Consider the following 19,590-nt stretch of genomic DNA (forward strand, 5'->3'; position numbering starts at 1 on the left):
ATATCAGGCGCACGTCAGTTCTTTTGTACTCCATGCACTTAAGATTTACTTAGAGGAACACTTCTTTGGCGAAGTCATCAAATATCTTTGATGTACATGGACGTTGTGTTGAGCCTTGATGAACCAAGATGATACAAACACTCGTTCTGACATCGTCACTTTAGCTTTAAGTGTTCCGACCAGCTAAGATATGTAATAGATATGGAACTTGCCTTTGTCGATGAGGTAAACTGGGGATGATTGATATCACTATTCGGACACGAGATGAATTTAAAGTGATCAAAGTCCCAAGAGCGGAATGATTTCGGTAAAGCTGTCCTAGGGTTTGTCTGTTTCCCACAAGAACAAATGGTCATCTTTCCTTTCATTTTCTTTGGAATTGTTAGTAACTTACGTTCTTCAGTAACATAGAATGCGCATTGATCTTTATTCTGTAGACTCCATATAAATGACAAACTTTACTTCCCTTGCGGCACGTGCCACTCAAATCAGCAATGGCGGGGTCCACAATCTTTAGGATCTTGGACAAGGTCAGTATATGTCTGGAAACGTATTGTGTATGTGTAGTACTGTCGAGATTTTCACGGCTTTCTCAGATATTTCTTCGATCAATTACCACCTCTTCATGATGCCTACTTCTGGTCGTTGCAATTCCATCTAACATTCTTGTCTCGAACAATTTGACTGCTCACTTATGGTCCATCCTTGTGAACAAAACCTCTTCACATATATATCATAACCTGCTCTGCCTGTCTTGTTTACAAATGTTGGTCATCTTGAATTTTTAAGTGGATAATCGATCGGATTGAAAAATAACCCAACGGTAACACCCACGCCAGTATTCATGGATGTAGTATTAAAATTGGGAAGATTCGCCCTAAAAACAAGTGCATGCTATTTTCTCCCATGGTCAGCTGGTGATCTCTGGTGGGGCGGGTCAAGGCATCCACCAGTGTCAACCAAATCTTCGTATCATTCATCCATCACACCACTCGTCCATCTTGTTGCATTCTTTCCACAAGTTGTACTGTACTTCATCACTTAATATATATATGATAAAATTGCTTCTGGAATTCAGGCAACATTGAACGGCGGGACAGCAGAGGTGCAGCGTATCACATTTTATGTAACTTGAAGGTGAGCCCTTCTGTAATGTTGACTGGACAAGAAAGATTGCGGAACTGGAAACACCGTGAACCAGCGTCAGCGTTACGGTGCTAGAAGCAACGTGAACCAGGGTCTGCTCGCAATGTAGTAACGAACCCAACATCACACAGACAATACCATTATTGATATTTCTCATTTTCCCTCTCGTATGTTACTAATCGCCCATGTTTCCGTGTTTGCAGAAATGGAAACGAGAGAACGATAGCCTAGCGAAGAACCTACGTCGGCCGCTACCGAAAGAGCCCGATCACCCCATGACTCAAGAGGAATGGAACGAGTTCGCTTGGAATTCTTCCCAGGTATGTGTTCACTCACCTGTGTACGTGGTCGGCTGATTTGGCCACCTCTATTTGGCCAGTTGTGCGACTGTTGCAGATTATATGGCTATCCGTAACTCAGAAGCTGGTTGTGTTGTGGCAGACTGTGAGGGGGAGGGGGGGCAGCTATGTGTTGCCGGCTACAGGGCGAGCTGTGACTCAGTAGCCGGCTGTGTTTGTGTTGCTGGCTACAAGAATAACTGCCTCGGTGGCCACTTATTATATATTACCAACTTTTTATCTGTGTCTTTGCGCAAGCTGCAGATTTGTTTTATATGGGTCGAGTCTCGGGATTTGGTTCCTCTTAACATAAAGCGTATGGTGGTCATAGCACTGTTTTGTGGTAGCTCATCCTGCTGTAAGATCCTGCGAGTTGCACAAAGCATCACTCTTTTTCAATTTGTTTCTCAGAAGCTCCTACAGAAACTGTGAATATCGATCCCTCTGTTTTAGAAACCGGAGACGCGGTCAAAATGCTCTGAATGTCACAACTGTTACGAACAGAGGCTGGAGTAGGTGAAGAACACGAAACGTTCACTCAGTGTCAAACTTCACCGAAGAGATTAAGCAGCCAGCAGGTACCAGACTAGAGGAATGTTCAACAGGGTCTCCGTCAGCTTGCAGATGCAGCTTAGTTAGAGACTTCGAGGTAGTTCCCAGTTTGCTTCGGGTCTCAGGACAGTCTTGGGAATGGCCCACAAACGGCCACCATCTGTAGGATAACACTCGACTCCTGTAAATATAGTTCAAAATTTCTAATAACTAGGAGTGCGAGCAAGGTATTTCCGCCCCTCAGTGACACTACGGTCGAACTGGAGAGAGAAAAAAATATCGAATTAGCTACCCAGGGAAATTTAAAAAAAAGTAATAATCTCCTCCTATCATAGAGGTAATTTACTTTGTTGGATGTTCACACATTGCGCTAAAGCGGTCATGTGCCATATTGTATGCATTATCTTAAGGCATTTGTGAGATATCAAAAACTGTTAAAGCAAAAACGAAAACCTACTTTTCATTTGAAACGTGTGGAGTCAGACAAAAGTGTAAAGCGTTTGGAGTAGCATCGCCTATTTCTTACTGCTCCCGAGGGTCGAAAATTATTAAAAAAAAAAAATGGGTCTAAAATTGGTAAATAGGAAGCGACACTATCCAGTAACATCCGCACCCCCCGACGGCGGGGTTTTTACGCTCCCTGTGGGAGGATTACGTCTTCGATGTCATTGCTGTGTGGAGTAGGCTTCGGTTCCCTCGGGGGTTACGTTAGATTGGGTTACATAAGGACCAAACTAAACACTGTCCTGTGTGAACATTAAAATGGTATAAAATACCGACAGGTTGTTAGGTAAGACACATATGCAACAGTTAGGTATCTTTATTTCGAAACGTTTCGAAATAAAGATACCTAACTGTTGCATGTGTCTTACCTAACAAACTGTCCTGTGTGTTTGCTTTGCACAGGGCGGTGTTAACCTCTTGTTTTCGTTTGCCTAGTTTAGCTTACCCGAGGAATTGGAATCCTCGGGTGGAAAACATGACTGTGTTGAGGGTATAGAGGTCAGAGGGGAGGCTCAGTGCTAGCTCTGCTGAATCATTCGGCTTGTCTTACATCGCTCTTCACTGTCTATGGACTGTTAGGCCTGGGTCGGGCGAGCATCATCGAGCGAGCACCATTTCGATCCACTGGCTGCCATACAAGAACATAAGAATTGAGGAACACTGTAGCAGGTCTACTACCACAAACTAGGCACATCCTTCTCTAAACCAGCCATCCCCACCCTCCCACCCACAAATATACATCTTCACTAACTTAATTTAGTAAAATGGTAAGCCTCACCTTGTTGGCTTCGATGACTGAGAGGGGAATAGGGAGGGCTGAAGGTAATTATTTTTTTCTGAATAGTAAATATATCTATACCATTTTCTGCACTCATTAACAACCCCCTGTGTGACCACGGACTCTCCTCACAACCTGATACAGGTTTCGAGGAACTACTTGTCTGAACCCAGTGCTGCCATCCTACCTGTTTCTGTGTGGGAAAAGACACTTATGTACAGTTCAGGACATTTATTAAAGGAAACGTTTCGCCACGAGTGGCTTCTTCAGTCCTAATACAGAGAAAACTAAGAAAACATTTATATAGTGGCAGGAGTCAGGTGAGGTGATGCGTGGGTAGAGGTGGTAGTAGTAGTAGTAGTAGTAATGGAACTAAGGAGGTGAGGCAAGAGAGGGACCTGCTGGCATCAAGTAACACCGGTTCCCAGGATGGGTAATATCCTCTTGCTTAGTAATTTTGAAATACTGTAACTACCCGTTTCTCTTTGGCACCTCTAACCCTTGCACTCCTTCAACCATGACAACCCTGTTTTCCCTACGACGCAGCGATAAAATTCGGATTGTTAGCACATGAAAGGACAGATTGGTTCAAAGCCATCTTTCAAAAGTCTTAAGAACATGAGAACGAAGGAACACTACAACAGGCCTACTGGCCTATGAGAGGCAGGTCCAATTCTCCCACCGGCTTAAGCCAATGCCTTGACCTAGTCAGGTCAGTCACGTCACTTAAGGGAGGAGCACGGCATCCGACCTAGTAGCACAAGCTAGTCAGGTCCAACTCAAACTCACCCACACCCACTCGTGTATTTATCCAACTTATTTTTAAAACTATGTAAAGTAAAAGGACACACATGCAACTAATGTGACATTTTATTGTGGCAACGTTTCGCTCTCCTGGAGAGCGAAACGTTGCCACAATAAAATGTCGCATTAGTCGCACTTGTGTCCTTTTACTTTACATATTGTCGGTAATTCTACCAACATTATTATTTTTAAAACTACATAACGTCTTAGCTTCTATGACGGTACTCGGGAGTTTGTTCCACTCATCCACAACTCTATTACCAAACAAGAGCATTCCTATGACCTTCCTGAATCTGAATTTTTCCAACTTAAAACTATTGCTACAATTCCTGTTAGATATTTTCAGCATGCTATTTACATCTCCTTTATTAATTCCTGTTTTCCATTTATACAACTCAATCATATCCCCCCTAATTCTACGCCTTTCTAGCGAGTGCAGATTCAGGGCCCTCAGTCTGTCCTCATAGGGAAGATTTCTGATACATGGGATCAACTGTCATCCTCCTTTGTACGTTTTCCAGAGCATTTATATCCATTCTGTAATATGGTGATCAAAACTGTGCAGTACAATCTAAATGAGGCCTAACCAAGGATATATAGAGTTGAAGAACAACCTGAGGACTTCAGTTATTCATACTTCATGATATGAAGCCAAGGATTCTGTTAGCTTTATTGCGAACACTTATGCACTGTTGTCTTGCTTTTAGATTATTGCTAATCAGAACTTCTAAATCTTTTTTGCAATCCGTAATATTAAGATCTACATTATTTAGTTTATATGTGGCATGGTTATTTTCCTGTCCAACATTTAGAACTTTGCATTCGTCTATATTAAACTGCATCTGCCACCTTTCCGACCACTGCATCAGTCTATTCAAATCCTGGAGTGCTCTGTCCTCATTAGAATGAATTGGACGGCCTATTATGGTGTCATCAGCAGATTTGCTTATGTCGCTATTTATTCCCTCATCTGTCTTTTATGTAGATTGTGAACAACAAACGGCCCAATACTGACCCCCTGTGGAACACCGCTTGTGACGTGCCCCCATTCTGATTTCTCCCCATTAATGAAAAAACACTGCTGCCTATTTGTCAACCATGCCACTACCCAGGAAAAATTTCTCCTCCTATGTGGAACTCTATCGAAAGCCTTACTGAAGTCCATATACACTATCATATTCAATACCATGATCTACCTCAAATACCTTATTGAAGAAAGTTAGTAAATTCATAAGACAGGAACGCCCCTTTGTAAAACCGTGCTGAGATTCATTAATCAATTTATGCCTTTCAAGATGGCTACGAATTGCTTCGGCAATTATTGATTCCATAAATTTACCAACTATGGAGGTAAGGCTTATTGGTCTATAGTTCGAAGCTAAGGACCTGTCACCTGCTTTGTAAATAGGTATTACATTTGCCATTTTCCACTTATCAGGCACTCTGCCAGTTTGTAGTGATATGTTAAAAAGCTTAGCCAAAGGTTTGCTAAGTTCCTCTTTACATTCCTTTAACACCCTTACAAACAGTTCATCAGGGCCTGGGGATTTGTTAGGTTTTAGTTTCTCTATATGTCTGAGGATTATGTCGCTAGTTACCACAATCATTCATAGTTTATCATCCTGTAATACATAATTCATTATTTCTGGAATTTCGCTAGTATCTTCCTGAGTAAAAACTGAGAGGAAGTAGGTATTGAAAAGTTCACACGTATCCTTATCACTGTCAGTGATCTGACCTGAGTTACTCTTAAGTGGGCCAATCTTGTCCCTAATCCTACTTCTGTATACCTGAAAGAACCGTTTTGGGTTAGTCTTTGAATCCCTTGCGACCTTAGCCTCATAATCCCTTTTGCTTTTCTTATTCCTTTTTTTTTCCTCTTTAATTGAATATATTTATTTCATAACTGCCCTTCCCCTCTTTTGATACGACTATATATATACACATATATATATACATATATATATATATATATATATATATATATATATATATATATATATATATATATATATATATATATTCTATCTTTTGACCAATGAGATGTTTTAATCTATTGTTTATCCATTTGGGATCATTTGTGTTAGATCTAATTTCCCTACTTAGGACAAAAGTCGTCTGGGCAGCCAGCACTATGCTCTGAAGTACGTCATATTGGTCACCAACTCTACCTACCTGACACACAGTAAGGTCAGCCCAATTTAGCCCACCCAGGTAATTTCTCATACTCATGAAGTCTGCCAAGCAGAAATCTGGGACAGCGACATGATTGAAGTTATCTGGGCAATCCCATGATATCTTGAAACTAAGTGATTTGTGATCGCTTTTCCCTAGCTCATCACTAACCTCAAGATTATTAACTAGTAATTCTTTGTTGGCAAGAACCAAGTCAAGCAGTGTTTGCTCTAGTTAGTTCTGTCACAAACTGTTTTAAAAAGCAGTCTTGAACCGTATCAAGAAAGTCACTAAACTCAAGATTTCCTGTCACATTGTTCCAATCAATTTGTCTAAAGTTAAAATCTCCCATTGAAACATTTTCATATCAGCTTACTGCGCTCCCTATCAAGGTTTGGGGGCCAATAAATCACACCCACGATTAATTTTTCACGACCTTAGAGAAACTGTAGCCAAACAGATTGTGTCCGATGTTTCTAATAATTTGTCTAACACAACAATTTAAATTTTGTAGATGAATGGTTCAGAGAACCGACATGTTGATAAATTAGACACATGTGCAACTCTTGGGTATCTTTATTGAGGAAACGTTTCGCCACACAGTGGCTTCATCAGTCCATACAAAGGAGAATCTTGAAGAACAGGAGGAGAATGAGGTAATCAGTCCCTCAACCTTGAGTCGATGTGGTCAGTCCATCAATCTATTCAAGATTGATGGACTGACCACATCGACTCAAGGTTGAGGGACTGATTACCTCATTCTCCTCCTGTTCTTCAAGATTCTCCTTTGTATGGACTGATGAAGCCACTGTGTGGCGAAACGTTTCCTCAATAAAGATACCCAAGAGTTGCACATGTGTCTAATTTATCAATTTAAATTTTCTCTGACACATCGCCACTCCACCACCCTTCCTGTTGAGCCTATCAATGTGGAATAGTTTATAAACCTGTATGTTGCATTCAGAGGGCATTTCTCTATCTTTTAAATTGAACCAGGTTTCAGTTATACCAATAATATCTATATTACCTACACTTGCAAACAATCTTAGCTCGTCTGTCTTATTTCTTAGACTCCTACTATTTGTATAGTAAACCTTAAGGGAGCTAGTCACTCGTTGCCCGCTACTATCTCTATTGTTTGTTGATCAATTGCTTTGCCTTTACTAGCAACTTGATTTAGAACATTGTCTTTTAAACATATCCCTGAGGTATCCCGGTAATATCTGATGTTTTTAACCCTAATAATGCAACCTGATTGTTTCCCACAAACACCCATACCTCTATAATCTATCAGTTTAAATTCCTAGATAAGTCATCAATGATCCCTTCAATCGAATTGGCTAATGCAACCACACGCACTAGAAAATACTGATATAGTAACTAGCATATTTTCTCTCTCACATCCTAAGAAATGTACTAAATGGGAACCTCTTTCTCTACAGGAAGTATTTCACAAATATAACTGGCCAAACTTGTTACTCCAGTCAATGACCCATACGGATTAGGGTAGAACTGGTATGGTGATACCAACAAGTTGTTGGTAAGAGATAAGTACGTACTGATGAAGACATTGACTAAGGAAATGTTTCGTCACGAGTGACTTCTTCAGTCTTTCATTAGGACTGAAGACGTCACTCAAGGCGAAACGTTTTCTTAACGTCTTGATCAATGCATATGTCTTTTCCCTGTGAGTTACATTGTAGATCATAACATTAGCAAATAACGCCTGAAATCAACCTGCCCAAACTTCTCCTTCCATGCCGTCAAAATTATCATCAACCAAGCACTAAACCCACTAGGGTCATACAGCGCTGCATGACATCAAAAGTGGAATGCGCATTGTCACCGTGCCCGTACATAACGCAGCCAAGGTTGAGTTTGATTCGCCGGCATAGTCCCGGCCCGGGTCTTGTCCATGAGGTAACCGGCGTACACAGACCAGTCAATCAGTAATGTCCGAATCACATCTACACAGATATTCCTTCCTCTGTTCAAGTTGTAGAATTGTCCTCATCTCATACACTATAATACAACAAGAATTTACACAATGCAACCCGGATATTTAGGAGTAACTTTAGCTCCAAAACCTCCTTAGCATCGAATGAAGACTTAATCTGCCCTGCCAGCGGACTGTGGTGTTATTCAAACAACGTACCTAAACTAACCTTCAATTGTAGAGACCTTTAAATCCTCCGTTTCTGTCGATGGATAGTGCTTCCAAGGGCACACAAACTAAAACTCCAATAACGCCGACAAGGCTGGCACTTTTGGCCACCCGGAAAGATTTTGCAGATTATCGGCAGACTACCCTGTTTGAGGTGCAGTAAATAATACGTCCTACGATCAGCCTTCCGCTTGATTGAAGTGTGGAGCGACACCCTACATATTCATGTTGATGTCCAGTTTTCTTTCGAGGAAGCGAAATACGCTATCAAAGAATAAGAGGATCTACCATTGAATATGGCAGTGACCCAGCATCATCTCCAAGATGGTTATCCTACTGCAGAGATACCCGACGCCCTCAACATTTGGTAGAAACCTCTATCAGTCACCTCAGTGTTGAACCATTATTTAGTTCTCACTTCTGACTCTTTTAACTCTCTGCCATCTGTTGCTACTACTAATGCATTCTCTTCCAGCTCCCGTGTTTGCCACCCACAGTCTTGCCCAGCCCTGCCTTCCATACTTCACATCCTCATCACACTTCAACACTATCTACATGACAACCAACATCAAGAGGGTCTAATGACATGTCCATATATTTCAACATTTACACCATTCACCCCCTAGTCGTCCCATTACACCTTTTCTAGTGTATTTACTCCGAGAGTTCTTCCTGAATGGAAAATTGCAGTAGTTCTATTTTTTTTGTCAGGTAGCCATCGCTATTTGTAAGATGCTGAACTGCAATTTGCAGTATCTTAAGGCTGTTCTATCAGAGCAGCCAGAATTCGCTTCCAATATCTACAGTACACTGATCCACCCACTAACAACCTCCTCGCTGAAAGTCCCTCCTTAAATATCCACTTTTTTTTTTTACAGACTTACCCATTGCACTAGCTATTACTTAATTGTACAAACACACACACACACACACACACACACACACACACACACACACACACACACATGGTTCTGTGCTTTGAATACATAGTAGAGCTGCAAGTGGAGAGAATAACAGGAGTTGAATGGGAAAAGCCTGACTATAAAAGAGGGGACTACATAGGGTTGAAGAACTTCCTGCGGGAGGTCCAGTGGGACAGAGAACTGGCAGGAAAGCCAGTAAATGAAATGATGGAATATGTAACAAAATGCAAGGAGGCAGTGGAAAGGTTTATTCCCAAGGCCAACAGTAACAACGGGAAGACCAGAACGAGCCCCTGGTTTACCCGACGGTGTAAGGAGGCAAAAACAAAATGCAATAGAGAATGGAAAAAGTACAGAAGGCAGAGAACACACGAAAATAGGGAGATCATTCGCAGAGCCAGGAATGAGTACGCACAGGTAAGGAGGGAGGCCCAGCGACAGTATGAAAATGACAGCATCGAGAATCAAGACTGACCCGAAACTGGTGATCAGGCTGAGGAAATTAAGAAGAAGTGGGGAACTCACAAGATTTAAGGAACGATCAAGAGGTATGTGAGGAGCTCAACACGAGGTTTGGGTCCTTAGAGAAGAAGTATTGACAGTGGAGACAGGAAGAAACGACTCTACAGGTGTCTCTGAATGTACAGAACTGAACACCTGAGGGACACATGGGTTCAACAAGGGAGTTTTATGATACCACGACAAGTGTTCCCCACAAGAGATTAGTGCAGAAGCTGGAGGATCAGGCGCACGTAAAAGGGAGGGCATGCAATGGATAAGGGAATACCTGACCGGAGGCAGCAACGAGTCATGACGTGAAGAGGTATCACAGTGGGCGCCTGTTACGAGCGGGGTCCCACAGGGGTCAGTTCTAGGACCAGTGCTATTTTTGATATATGTGAACGACATGATGGAAGGAATAGACTCTGAAGTGTCCCTGTTCGCAGATGACGTGAAGTCGATGAGAAGAATTAAATCGGACGAGGATGAGGCAGGACTGCAAAGAGACCTGGACAGGCTGGACATGTGGTCCAGCAACTGGCTTCTCGAATTCAATCCAGCCAAATGCAAAGTCATGAAGATTGGGGAGGGGCAAAGAAGACCGCAGACAGAGTATAGGCTAGGTGGACAAAGACTACAGACCTCACTCAGGGAGAAAGACCTTGGGGTGACCATAACACCGAGCACATCACCGGAGGCACACATCAACCAAATAACCGCTGCAGCATACGGGCGCCTGGCAAACCTGAGAATAGCGTTCCGATACTTTAATAAGGAATCGTTCAAGACACTGTACACTGTGTATGTTAGGCCCATACTGGAGTGTGCAGCACCAGTCTGGAACCCACACCTGGTCAAGCACGTCAAGAAGTTAGAGAAAGTACAAAGGTTTGCAACAAGGCTAGTCCCAGAGCTCAAGGGAATGTCGTACGAGGAAAGGTTAAGGGAAATCGGACTGACGACACTGGAGGACAGAAGGGTCAGGGGAGACATGATAACGACATACAAGATACTGCGGGGAATAGACAAGGTGGACAGAGATAGGATGTTCCAGAGAGGGGACACAGGGACAAGGGGTCACAACTGGAAGCTGAAGACTCAGACGAGTCACAGGGACGTTAGGAAGTATTTCTTCAGTCATAGTTGTCAGCAAGTGGAATAGCCTAGCAAGTGAAGTAGTGGAGGCAGGAACCATACATAGTTTTAAGAAGAGGTATGACAGCTCAGGAAGCAGAGAGAGAGAGGATCCAGTAGCGATCAGTGAAGAGGCGGGGCCAGGAGCCGAGTCTCGACCCCTGCAACCACAATTAGGCGAGTACAATTAGGTGAGTACACGCAGGTGATCAGGCTGAGGAAAGAAGGTGGGGAACTCACAAGGAACGATCAAGAGGTATGTGAGGAGCTCAACACGAGGTTTAAGGAAGTATTGACAGTGGAGACAGGAAGGACTCTGGGAAGACAGAACTGAGAGGGACACCAACAAGGAATATACCAACAAGTGTTGGATGACATACACACAACTGAGGAGGTGAAGAAACTGCTAAGTGACCTTGATACCTCAGATACCGGACATCTCCCCGTGGGTCCTTAGAGGAGCAGCAGAAACGCTGTGTGTGCCACTAACCACAATCTTCAACACATCCCTTGAAACTGGGAAACTACCCGAGGTATGGAACATGGCAAATGTAGTTCCCATTTTTAAAAAAGACAGAAGAGGCACTAAGCTAAAGACCAGTATCACTGGCGTGTATAGTATGCAGTCATGGAGAAGAGTGGTGGAGCACCTGGAACAGAACAAGACTATAAACGACAACCAGCACGGATTCATGGAAGACAAATCCTGTGTCACAAACCTTCTGGAGTTTCATGACAAAGTAACAGAAGAAAGACACACAGAGGTGTGGGTTGATTGCATTTTCTTGGACTGCAAGAAGGCCTTCTACAGTTCCTCACAAGAGATTAGTGCAGAAACTAGAGGATCAGGTGTGTATAACAGGAAGAGCACTGCAATTGATCAGAGAATACCTGACAGGGAAGCAACAACGAGTCATGGTACGTGATGAGGTATCACAGTGGGCACCTGTGACGAGCGGGGTCCCACAGGGGTCAGTCCTAGAATCAGTGCTATTTATGGTATGTGTGAATGATATGATGGAAGGGATAGACTCAGAAGTGTCCCTGTTTTTCAGATGTGAAGTTAATGAGAATTAAATCAGATGAGGATCAGGCAGGACTTCAAACAGACCTGGACAGGCTGGACACGTGGTCCAGCAACTGGCTTCTCGAATTTAACCCCGCCAAATGCAAAGTCATGAAGATCGGGGCAAGGCAAGGAAGACCGCAGACAGAGTATAGGGTTGGTGGACAATGACTGCAAACCTCACTCAAGGAGAAAGATCTTGGGGTGAGTATAACACCGAGCACGCCTCCGGAAGCACAGATCAACTAGATAACTGCTGCAGTATATGAGCGCCTGGAAAACCTGAGAATAGCGTTCCGATTCCTTAGTAAGGAATCGTTCAAGACACTGTACACCGTTTACATCAGGCCCATACTGGAGTATGCAGCACCAGTTTGGAACCAACACCGGGTCAAGCACGTCAAGAAATTAGAGAAAGTGCGAAGGTTTGCAACAAGGTTAGTTCCAGAGCTAAGGGGAATGTCCTACGAAGAAAGGTTAAGGGAAATCGGCCTGACGACACTGGAGGACACGAGGGTTAGGGGAGACATGATAACGACATACAAAATACCGCGTGGAATAGACGAGGTGAACAGACAGGATATTCCAGAGATGGGACACAGAAACAAGGGGTCACACTTGGAAGTTGAAGACTCAGATGAGTCGAATGGATGTTAGGAAAGTATTTGTTGAGCCCATAGAGTTGTCAGGAAGTGGAATAGTTTAGCAAGTGATGTAGTGGAGGCAAGAACCATACATAGCTTTAAGACGAGGTATGATAAAGCTCATGGAGCAAGGAGAGAAAGGAACTAGTAGCGATCGGCGAAGAGGCGGGGCCAGGAGCTGAGTATCGATCCTTGCAACCACAGAGTACACACACACACACACACACACACACACACACACACACACACACACACACACACACACACACACACACACACACACACACACACACACACACACACACACACACTCACTCACTCACACACTCACTAACTAACCCCCTACTCAGACCACCATGACCCATACGAGTTTACTGCATGTTTTAGATCTAAATAAGATGTAACAGCTTGGTTGGGTGTTACTAATAATCTGGGCACTAGTTACTCATTAAGAACTTACAAATGGAAGCTTGAGGTAAGCTTAACATTTTCTTAATCAAGCTTAACTACTTGTTAATGTGTATTTCCATACACAAATTAACATCTTGAAAGCAGCCAAATAAACATGTAAAATTTTATGTAATTTTATGATGTTGAAATATTTAACCTTTTTTTTTTTTATAAAAGTAACCTTAAAATTACCTTGAAAATAAGTTATTAGCACAAACTATTTTAGATTTTCACCAACCTCTTATTGAATGACTTAAATGAATCAAACAGCAACTGTAACTACTACACAGCAGAACAAACAAAAGCACTTCTCAGAGCCAACAATAACATAACTGTCTTTTACTACAATGTCAGATCTTTAAGCAAACATTACGATGACCTCACAGCATTACTAAATTCCCTGCATGCCAGTATGTCCATCATTACTCTCACCGAAGCCTGGCTATATCCAGATACTACAGATGTCTATGCCATTCCTGGTTACACAGCCATACACAACTGTAGGCCAGATCAACAAGGTGGTGGCACAGCTATATACATGTACTACTCAGACCAACTAGAATGTATCAGTAATACTTGCACAAGGGATGAACATGGGGAATATATAATAGCTAAATTCAAATTTCAAATACCTACAAAAACCTCTGTGATAAACATCTACAGAGTACCACAGTTTTAGTGGAAACCTAGGAAGTATGTTAACTGATGCACACATGAACAAAGATCACTTACTACTCTCAGGAGACTTCAGTATAAATCTCCTGCAAGACAAGGACCCACTTGTAACTGAATTCACAAACACTGAGTAACTGCTTGTTGCTACCAGCAGCAACAAAACCTACAAGAATTAGACTAGTGTTTCCCTATTAGACCACATCTGGACCAACACCATATCCCCTTTAAATTCAGGCATAATCACAGATAATACACAGACCACTACCCTACCTTTCTCATAACTACTATAGGTAAATTACCCCAAGACACTACTAAAGTAACCTTCAGGCTTCATAATGAGGCTGCCATTAATAACTTCACAACATCACTGACAAACATCAACTGACACTGAGCTAGAAAAATATACAGATACTGACGAATGTATTAATAATTTTCTAAAAAAGACCCAATACCTCTATAACAAGCACTGCCCTAAAAAAAAAAAACTAAACAGATCACAGCTAAGAGACTGAACAGTCCCTGGCTAATGCCCAGCATCCTCAAATCCATAAATATAAAGCACCAGTATGAAAAACAGTACAGAATGGGTCACATAACCAGAGACCAAACAAAACGTTACTCGTCTATCCTAACCAGCCTGATAAGAAGGGCAAAAAAATTGTATTATGAGAACAGATTATCCACCTTAAAAGGTGATATAAAAAAGACCTGGAAAACCCTATCTGAAATTCTAGGAACAAGAAAGATATCAGGAAACAGAACAATCACACTAACAAATGCAGATGAACCTCTACTCCCGCCTACTGAAACAGCAAACACTCTGTTTTCCTCTCCACTATAGGAAAAAACCTTGCGGGTAAAATCCCAAGCTCAAATACCCCACCCAATGAGTACCTCACTGGCACCTACCCGAACACATTGTTCCTAACTCCGACTAACCCAACAGAAGTGTCCCTTATCAACACACTAAAGAACAAGACAGGAGATTTAAATAACTTACCACCCTTTATATACAAAAAACTATAAAAGTGCTGTAACCGATCATTGCAACACTCTTTAACAAATCCATAGAATCCTCTACCTTCCCTACAGTTCTCAAAATAGCGAGGTCACCCCAATACATAGAGGAGGAGATCAAGCAGACTTGAATAACTATAGGCCAATATCCAACTTACACCCTCAATCTAAAATCTCTGAAAAACTAATGCATAAGCGAATCTATTCCTACCTCGTCTCCCACAACATACTCAACCCCTGTCAGTTTGGGTTCAGGCCTAATAAAAATACGAATGATGCTGTTATGCACATGCTAACACAAATATACACAGCACTCGAGAAAAAAGTCCCATTGGGAATCTTCATTGATTATCGTAAAGCTTTTGATACAGTTGACCATGATTTGCTGCACATAAAATGATCACATTATGGTATAAGAGGGCACTCCCTCAACTACCTAAAGTCATACCTTAGCAACAGAAGCCAATATGTGTACACAAATGGAGCAAACTCTTCCACACAGCCAATTACAGTTGGTGTCCCACAGGGAAGTGTCCTTGGCCCTTTTCTTTCTCATTTACATAAACGACCTACCAAATGCATCGCAACTACTCAAACCCACACTATTTGCAGATGACACTACGTAAGTCTTCTCTCACCCAAGCCCAGTCACACTAGCCAGTACTGTAAATACCGAATTACAGAAAATATCTATCTGGATTATTAATAAACTTACTCTCAATATTGACAAAACCTACTACATTCAGTTTGGGAACAGAACTACAGATGTTCCTCTTAACATAATGATAAACTGATGACCTATCACAAAGCTCAGAGGGAAAATTCTTAGGAATCCACCTTGGTAATAGACTCAAATTTCAAACGCATGTACAACAAATTTCCAAAAAAATCTCCAAGACTGTAAGCATACTATCGAAGATACAGTACTATGTTCCACAGTCAGCCCTCCTGACCCTATATCACTCACTTATTTACCCCTATCTCACCTTTGGAATTTGTGCATGGGGCTCGACAACAATGAATCATCTCAGACCATTAATTACCCAACAAAAGGCTGCAGTCAGAATGATAAATTCCCATTCAAGGCAGCATACTCCACCAATATTCAAAACTAAACTTACCATACAAAACATCCATACTTATTTTTGTGCCTACTACATACATAGAACACTAAACTCTGATATAAACCCTCCCCTCAAACTTCTCCTTACCAACCTCAACAGAACACATGACCATAACACAAGGCACAGATCACTTTGATGTTCACCGTGTCCATCTCACACTATGTAAAAACTTGATGCACATAAAAGGACCAAAAATCTGGAACTCATTACTTGTGAATATAAAAGAAATACCGTCTATCAATTCAAGACTCTTCTTAAAAACCACTTACTCAACCACAACTAAATAAACACTGAATAACTGAATCTCATAAATGTATAACGTGTGACCCTAACAGACTGGTTTTATTAGTTACATTACCTAATATAATACTCCATTCTCTTGAATGTACAGTAACTCATCTAATGACCATATGACCTGTTTCTGCACTACAAATAACTAACTTTACTCGATCTGATTCCATTATATTATACATTGTAATGCTACAAATTTGTACAACTTTAATGCTTCTTATTTGAAATATTCATTTGTACTTGATGTTGTAATTTGTTTACTGTAATTTTTACCACTGAATATATCATTGCTTAGATAATGTAAAGTTAATTTTAAGCTGCCCATAATGCTCTGCATACAAGGCGCTTTTGACATGTACACACAATCACTATATTTCTTTGTACAACTATGTACCATGTGCAAATAAAAATAGTGAATCACTCCGTATGTACACACTAACACCGACAACATTGTCACAAACACTAAAGTTTGTAAATATTCTACTAAAGCGTTCGTGAGATATCGGTCAGAAATTGTTACTGAAAATGGAAAAGAAAATCCAAATTTGACTTTACTGAACCTATGATCCAGCACATGCTGTACACAAGACTGAACCTATGATCCAGCACATACTGCACACAAGACTGAACCTATGATCCAGCACATACTGTACACAATACTGAACCTATGATCCAGCGCATACTGTACACAATACTGAACCTGTGATCCAGCGCATACTGTACACAATACTGAACCTGTGATCCAGCACATACTGCACACAATACTGAACCTATGATCCAGCACATACTGTACACAATACTGAACCTATGATCCAGCGCATACTGTACACAATACTGAACCTGTGATCCAGCACATACTGCACACAATACTGAACCTATGATCCAGCACATACTGCACACAAGACTGAACCTATGATCCAGCACATACTGCACACAAGACTGATGAACCTATGATCCAGCACATACTGTACACAAGACTGAACCTATGATCCAGCACATACTGCACACAAGACTGAACCTATGATCCAGCACATACTGCACACAAGACTGAACCTATGATCCAGCACATACTGCACACAAGACTGAACCTATGATCCAGCACATACTGCACACAAGACTGAACCTATGATCCAGCACATACTGTACACAATACTGAACCTATGATCCAGCACATACTGCACACAAGACTGAACCTATGATCCAGCACATACTGCACACAAGACTGAACCTATGATCCAGCACATACTGTACACAATACTGAACCTATGATCCAGCACATACTGCACACTGAACCTATGACTGAACCTATATGATCCAGCACATACTGCACACAATACTGAACCTATGATCCAGCACATACTGCACACAAGACTGAACCTATGATCCAGCACATACTGCACACAATACTGAACCTATGATCCAGCACATACTGCACACAAGACTGAACCTATGATCCAGCACATACTGCACACAAGACTGAACCTATGATCCAGCACATACTGTACACAATACTGAACCTATGATCCAGCACATACTGCACACAATACTGAACCTATGATCCAGCGCATACTGCACACAAGACTGAACCTATGATCCAGCACATACTGCACACAAGACTGAACCTATGATCCAGCACATACTGTACACAATACTGAACCTATGATCCAGCACATACTGCACACAAGACTGAACCTATGATCCAGCACATACTGTACACAATACTGAACCTATGATCCAGCACATACTGCACACAAGACTGAACCTATGATCCAGCACATACTGTACACAATACTGAACCTATGATCCAGCACATACTGCACACAAGACTGAACCTATGATCCAGCACATACTGCACACAAGACTGAACCTATGATCCAGCACATACTGCACACAATACTGAACCTATGATCCAGCACATACTGCACACAAGACTGAACCTATGATCCAGCACATACTGCACACAAGACTGAACCTATGATCCAGCACATACTGCACACAATACTGAACCTATGATCTACTGACACCTGAACCTATGATCCAGCACATACTGCACACAAGACTGAACCTATGATCCAGCACATACTGCACACAAGACTGAACCTATGATCCAGCACATACTGTACACAATACTGAACCTATGATCCAGCGCATACTGCACACAAGACTGAACCTATGATCCAGCACATACTGCACACAATACTGAACCTATGATCCAGCGCATACTGCACACAAGACTGAACCTATGATCCAGCGCATACTATGATCCAGCACTACACAAGACTGAACCTATGATCCAGCGCATACTGCACACAATACTGAACCTATGATCCAGCGCATACTGCACACAATACTGAACCTATGATCCAGCGCATACTGCACACAATACTGAACCTATGATCCAGCACATACTGCACACAATACTGAACCTATGATCCAGCACATACTGCACACAATACTGAACCTATGATCCAGCACATACTGTACACAAGACTGAACCTATGATCCAGCACATACTGTACACAATACTGAACCTATGATCCAGCACATACTGTACACAATACTGAACCTATGATCCAGCACATACTGTACACAATACTGAACCTATGATCCAGCACATACTGTACACAATACTGAACCTATGATCCAGCACATACTGTACACAAGACTGAACCTATGATCCAGCACATACTGCACACAAGACTGAACCTATGATCCAGCACATACTGCACACAATACTGAACCTATGATCCAGCACATACTGCACACAAGACTGAACCTATGATCCAGCACATACTGTACACAATACTGAACCTATGATCCAGCACATACTGCACACAATACTGAACCTATGATCCAGCACATACTGCACACAAGACTGAACCTATGATCCAGCACATACTGCACACAATACTGAACCTATGATCCAGCACATACTGCACACAATACTGAACCTATGATCCAGCACATACTGTACACAAGACTGAACCTATGATCCAGCACATACTGTACACAAGACTGAACCTATGATCCAGCACATGCTGCACACAATACTGAGAACTGCATGTTAATCAGAGGCAGACATGCATTTAAAGCAAAATATGTAATACCCATCTCGAGAACTTAGCCAAGTAACTCCCCCGTCCTCATCCAATCTCTCTTCCTCTCTTCCTCTCTTCCTCTCTTCCTCTCTTTCTCTCTTCCTCTCTTCCTCTCTTCCTCTCTTCCTCTCTTTCTCTCTTTCTCTCTTTCTCTCTTTCTCTCTCTCTCTCTCTCTCTCTCTCTCTCTCTCTCTCTCTCTCTCTCT

General features: G+C 41.9%; 1 protein-coding gene and 1 long non-coding RNA gene across 8 annotated transcripts in view; one reads left to right on the forward strand and one right to left on the reverse strand.

The window, feature by feature from the left end:
- Nucleotides 1-19,590, forward strand: part of LOC128689458 (A disintegrin and metalloproteinase with thrombospondin motifs 16-like) — a 282,538-nt gene that overhangs the window by 207,503 nt on the left and 55,445 nt on the right. For all 7 annotated transcript variants that reach the window (XM_070086357.1, XM_070086359.1, XM_070086356.1 and 4 more), the window contains one exon: nt 1,350-1,466. In XM_070086357.1, the coding sequence (XP_069942458.1) occupies nt 1,350-1,466 (117 nt within the window). The remainder of the gene's footprint in view (nt 1-1,349; nt 1,467-19,590) is intronic.
- Nucleotides 1-19,590, reverse strand: part of LOC138852882 (uncharacterized) — a 223,734-nt gene that overhangs the window by 163,992 nt on the left and 40,152 nt on the right. The gene's annotated exons all lie outside the window — the stretch shown is intronic.

This window comes from Cherax quadricarinatus, chromosome 18 (genome assembly GCF_038502225.1).
Source record: "Cherax quadricarinatus isolate ZL_2023a chromosome 18, ASM3850222v1, whole genome shotgun sequence".
NCBI classification, from domain to species: Eukaryota; Metazoa; Arthropoda; class Malacostraca; order Decapoda; family Parastacidae; genus Cherax; species Cherax quadricarinatus.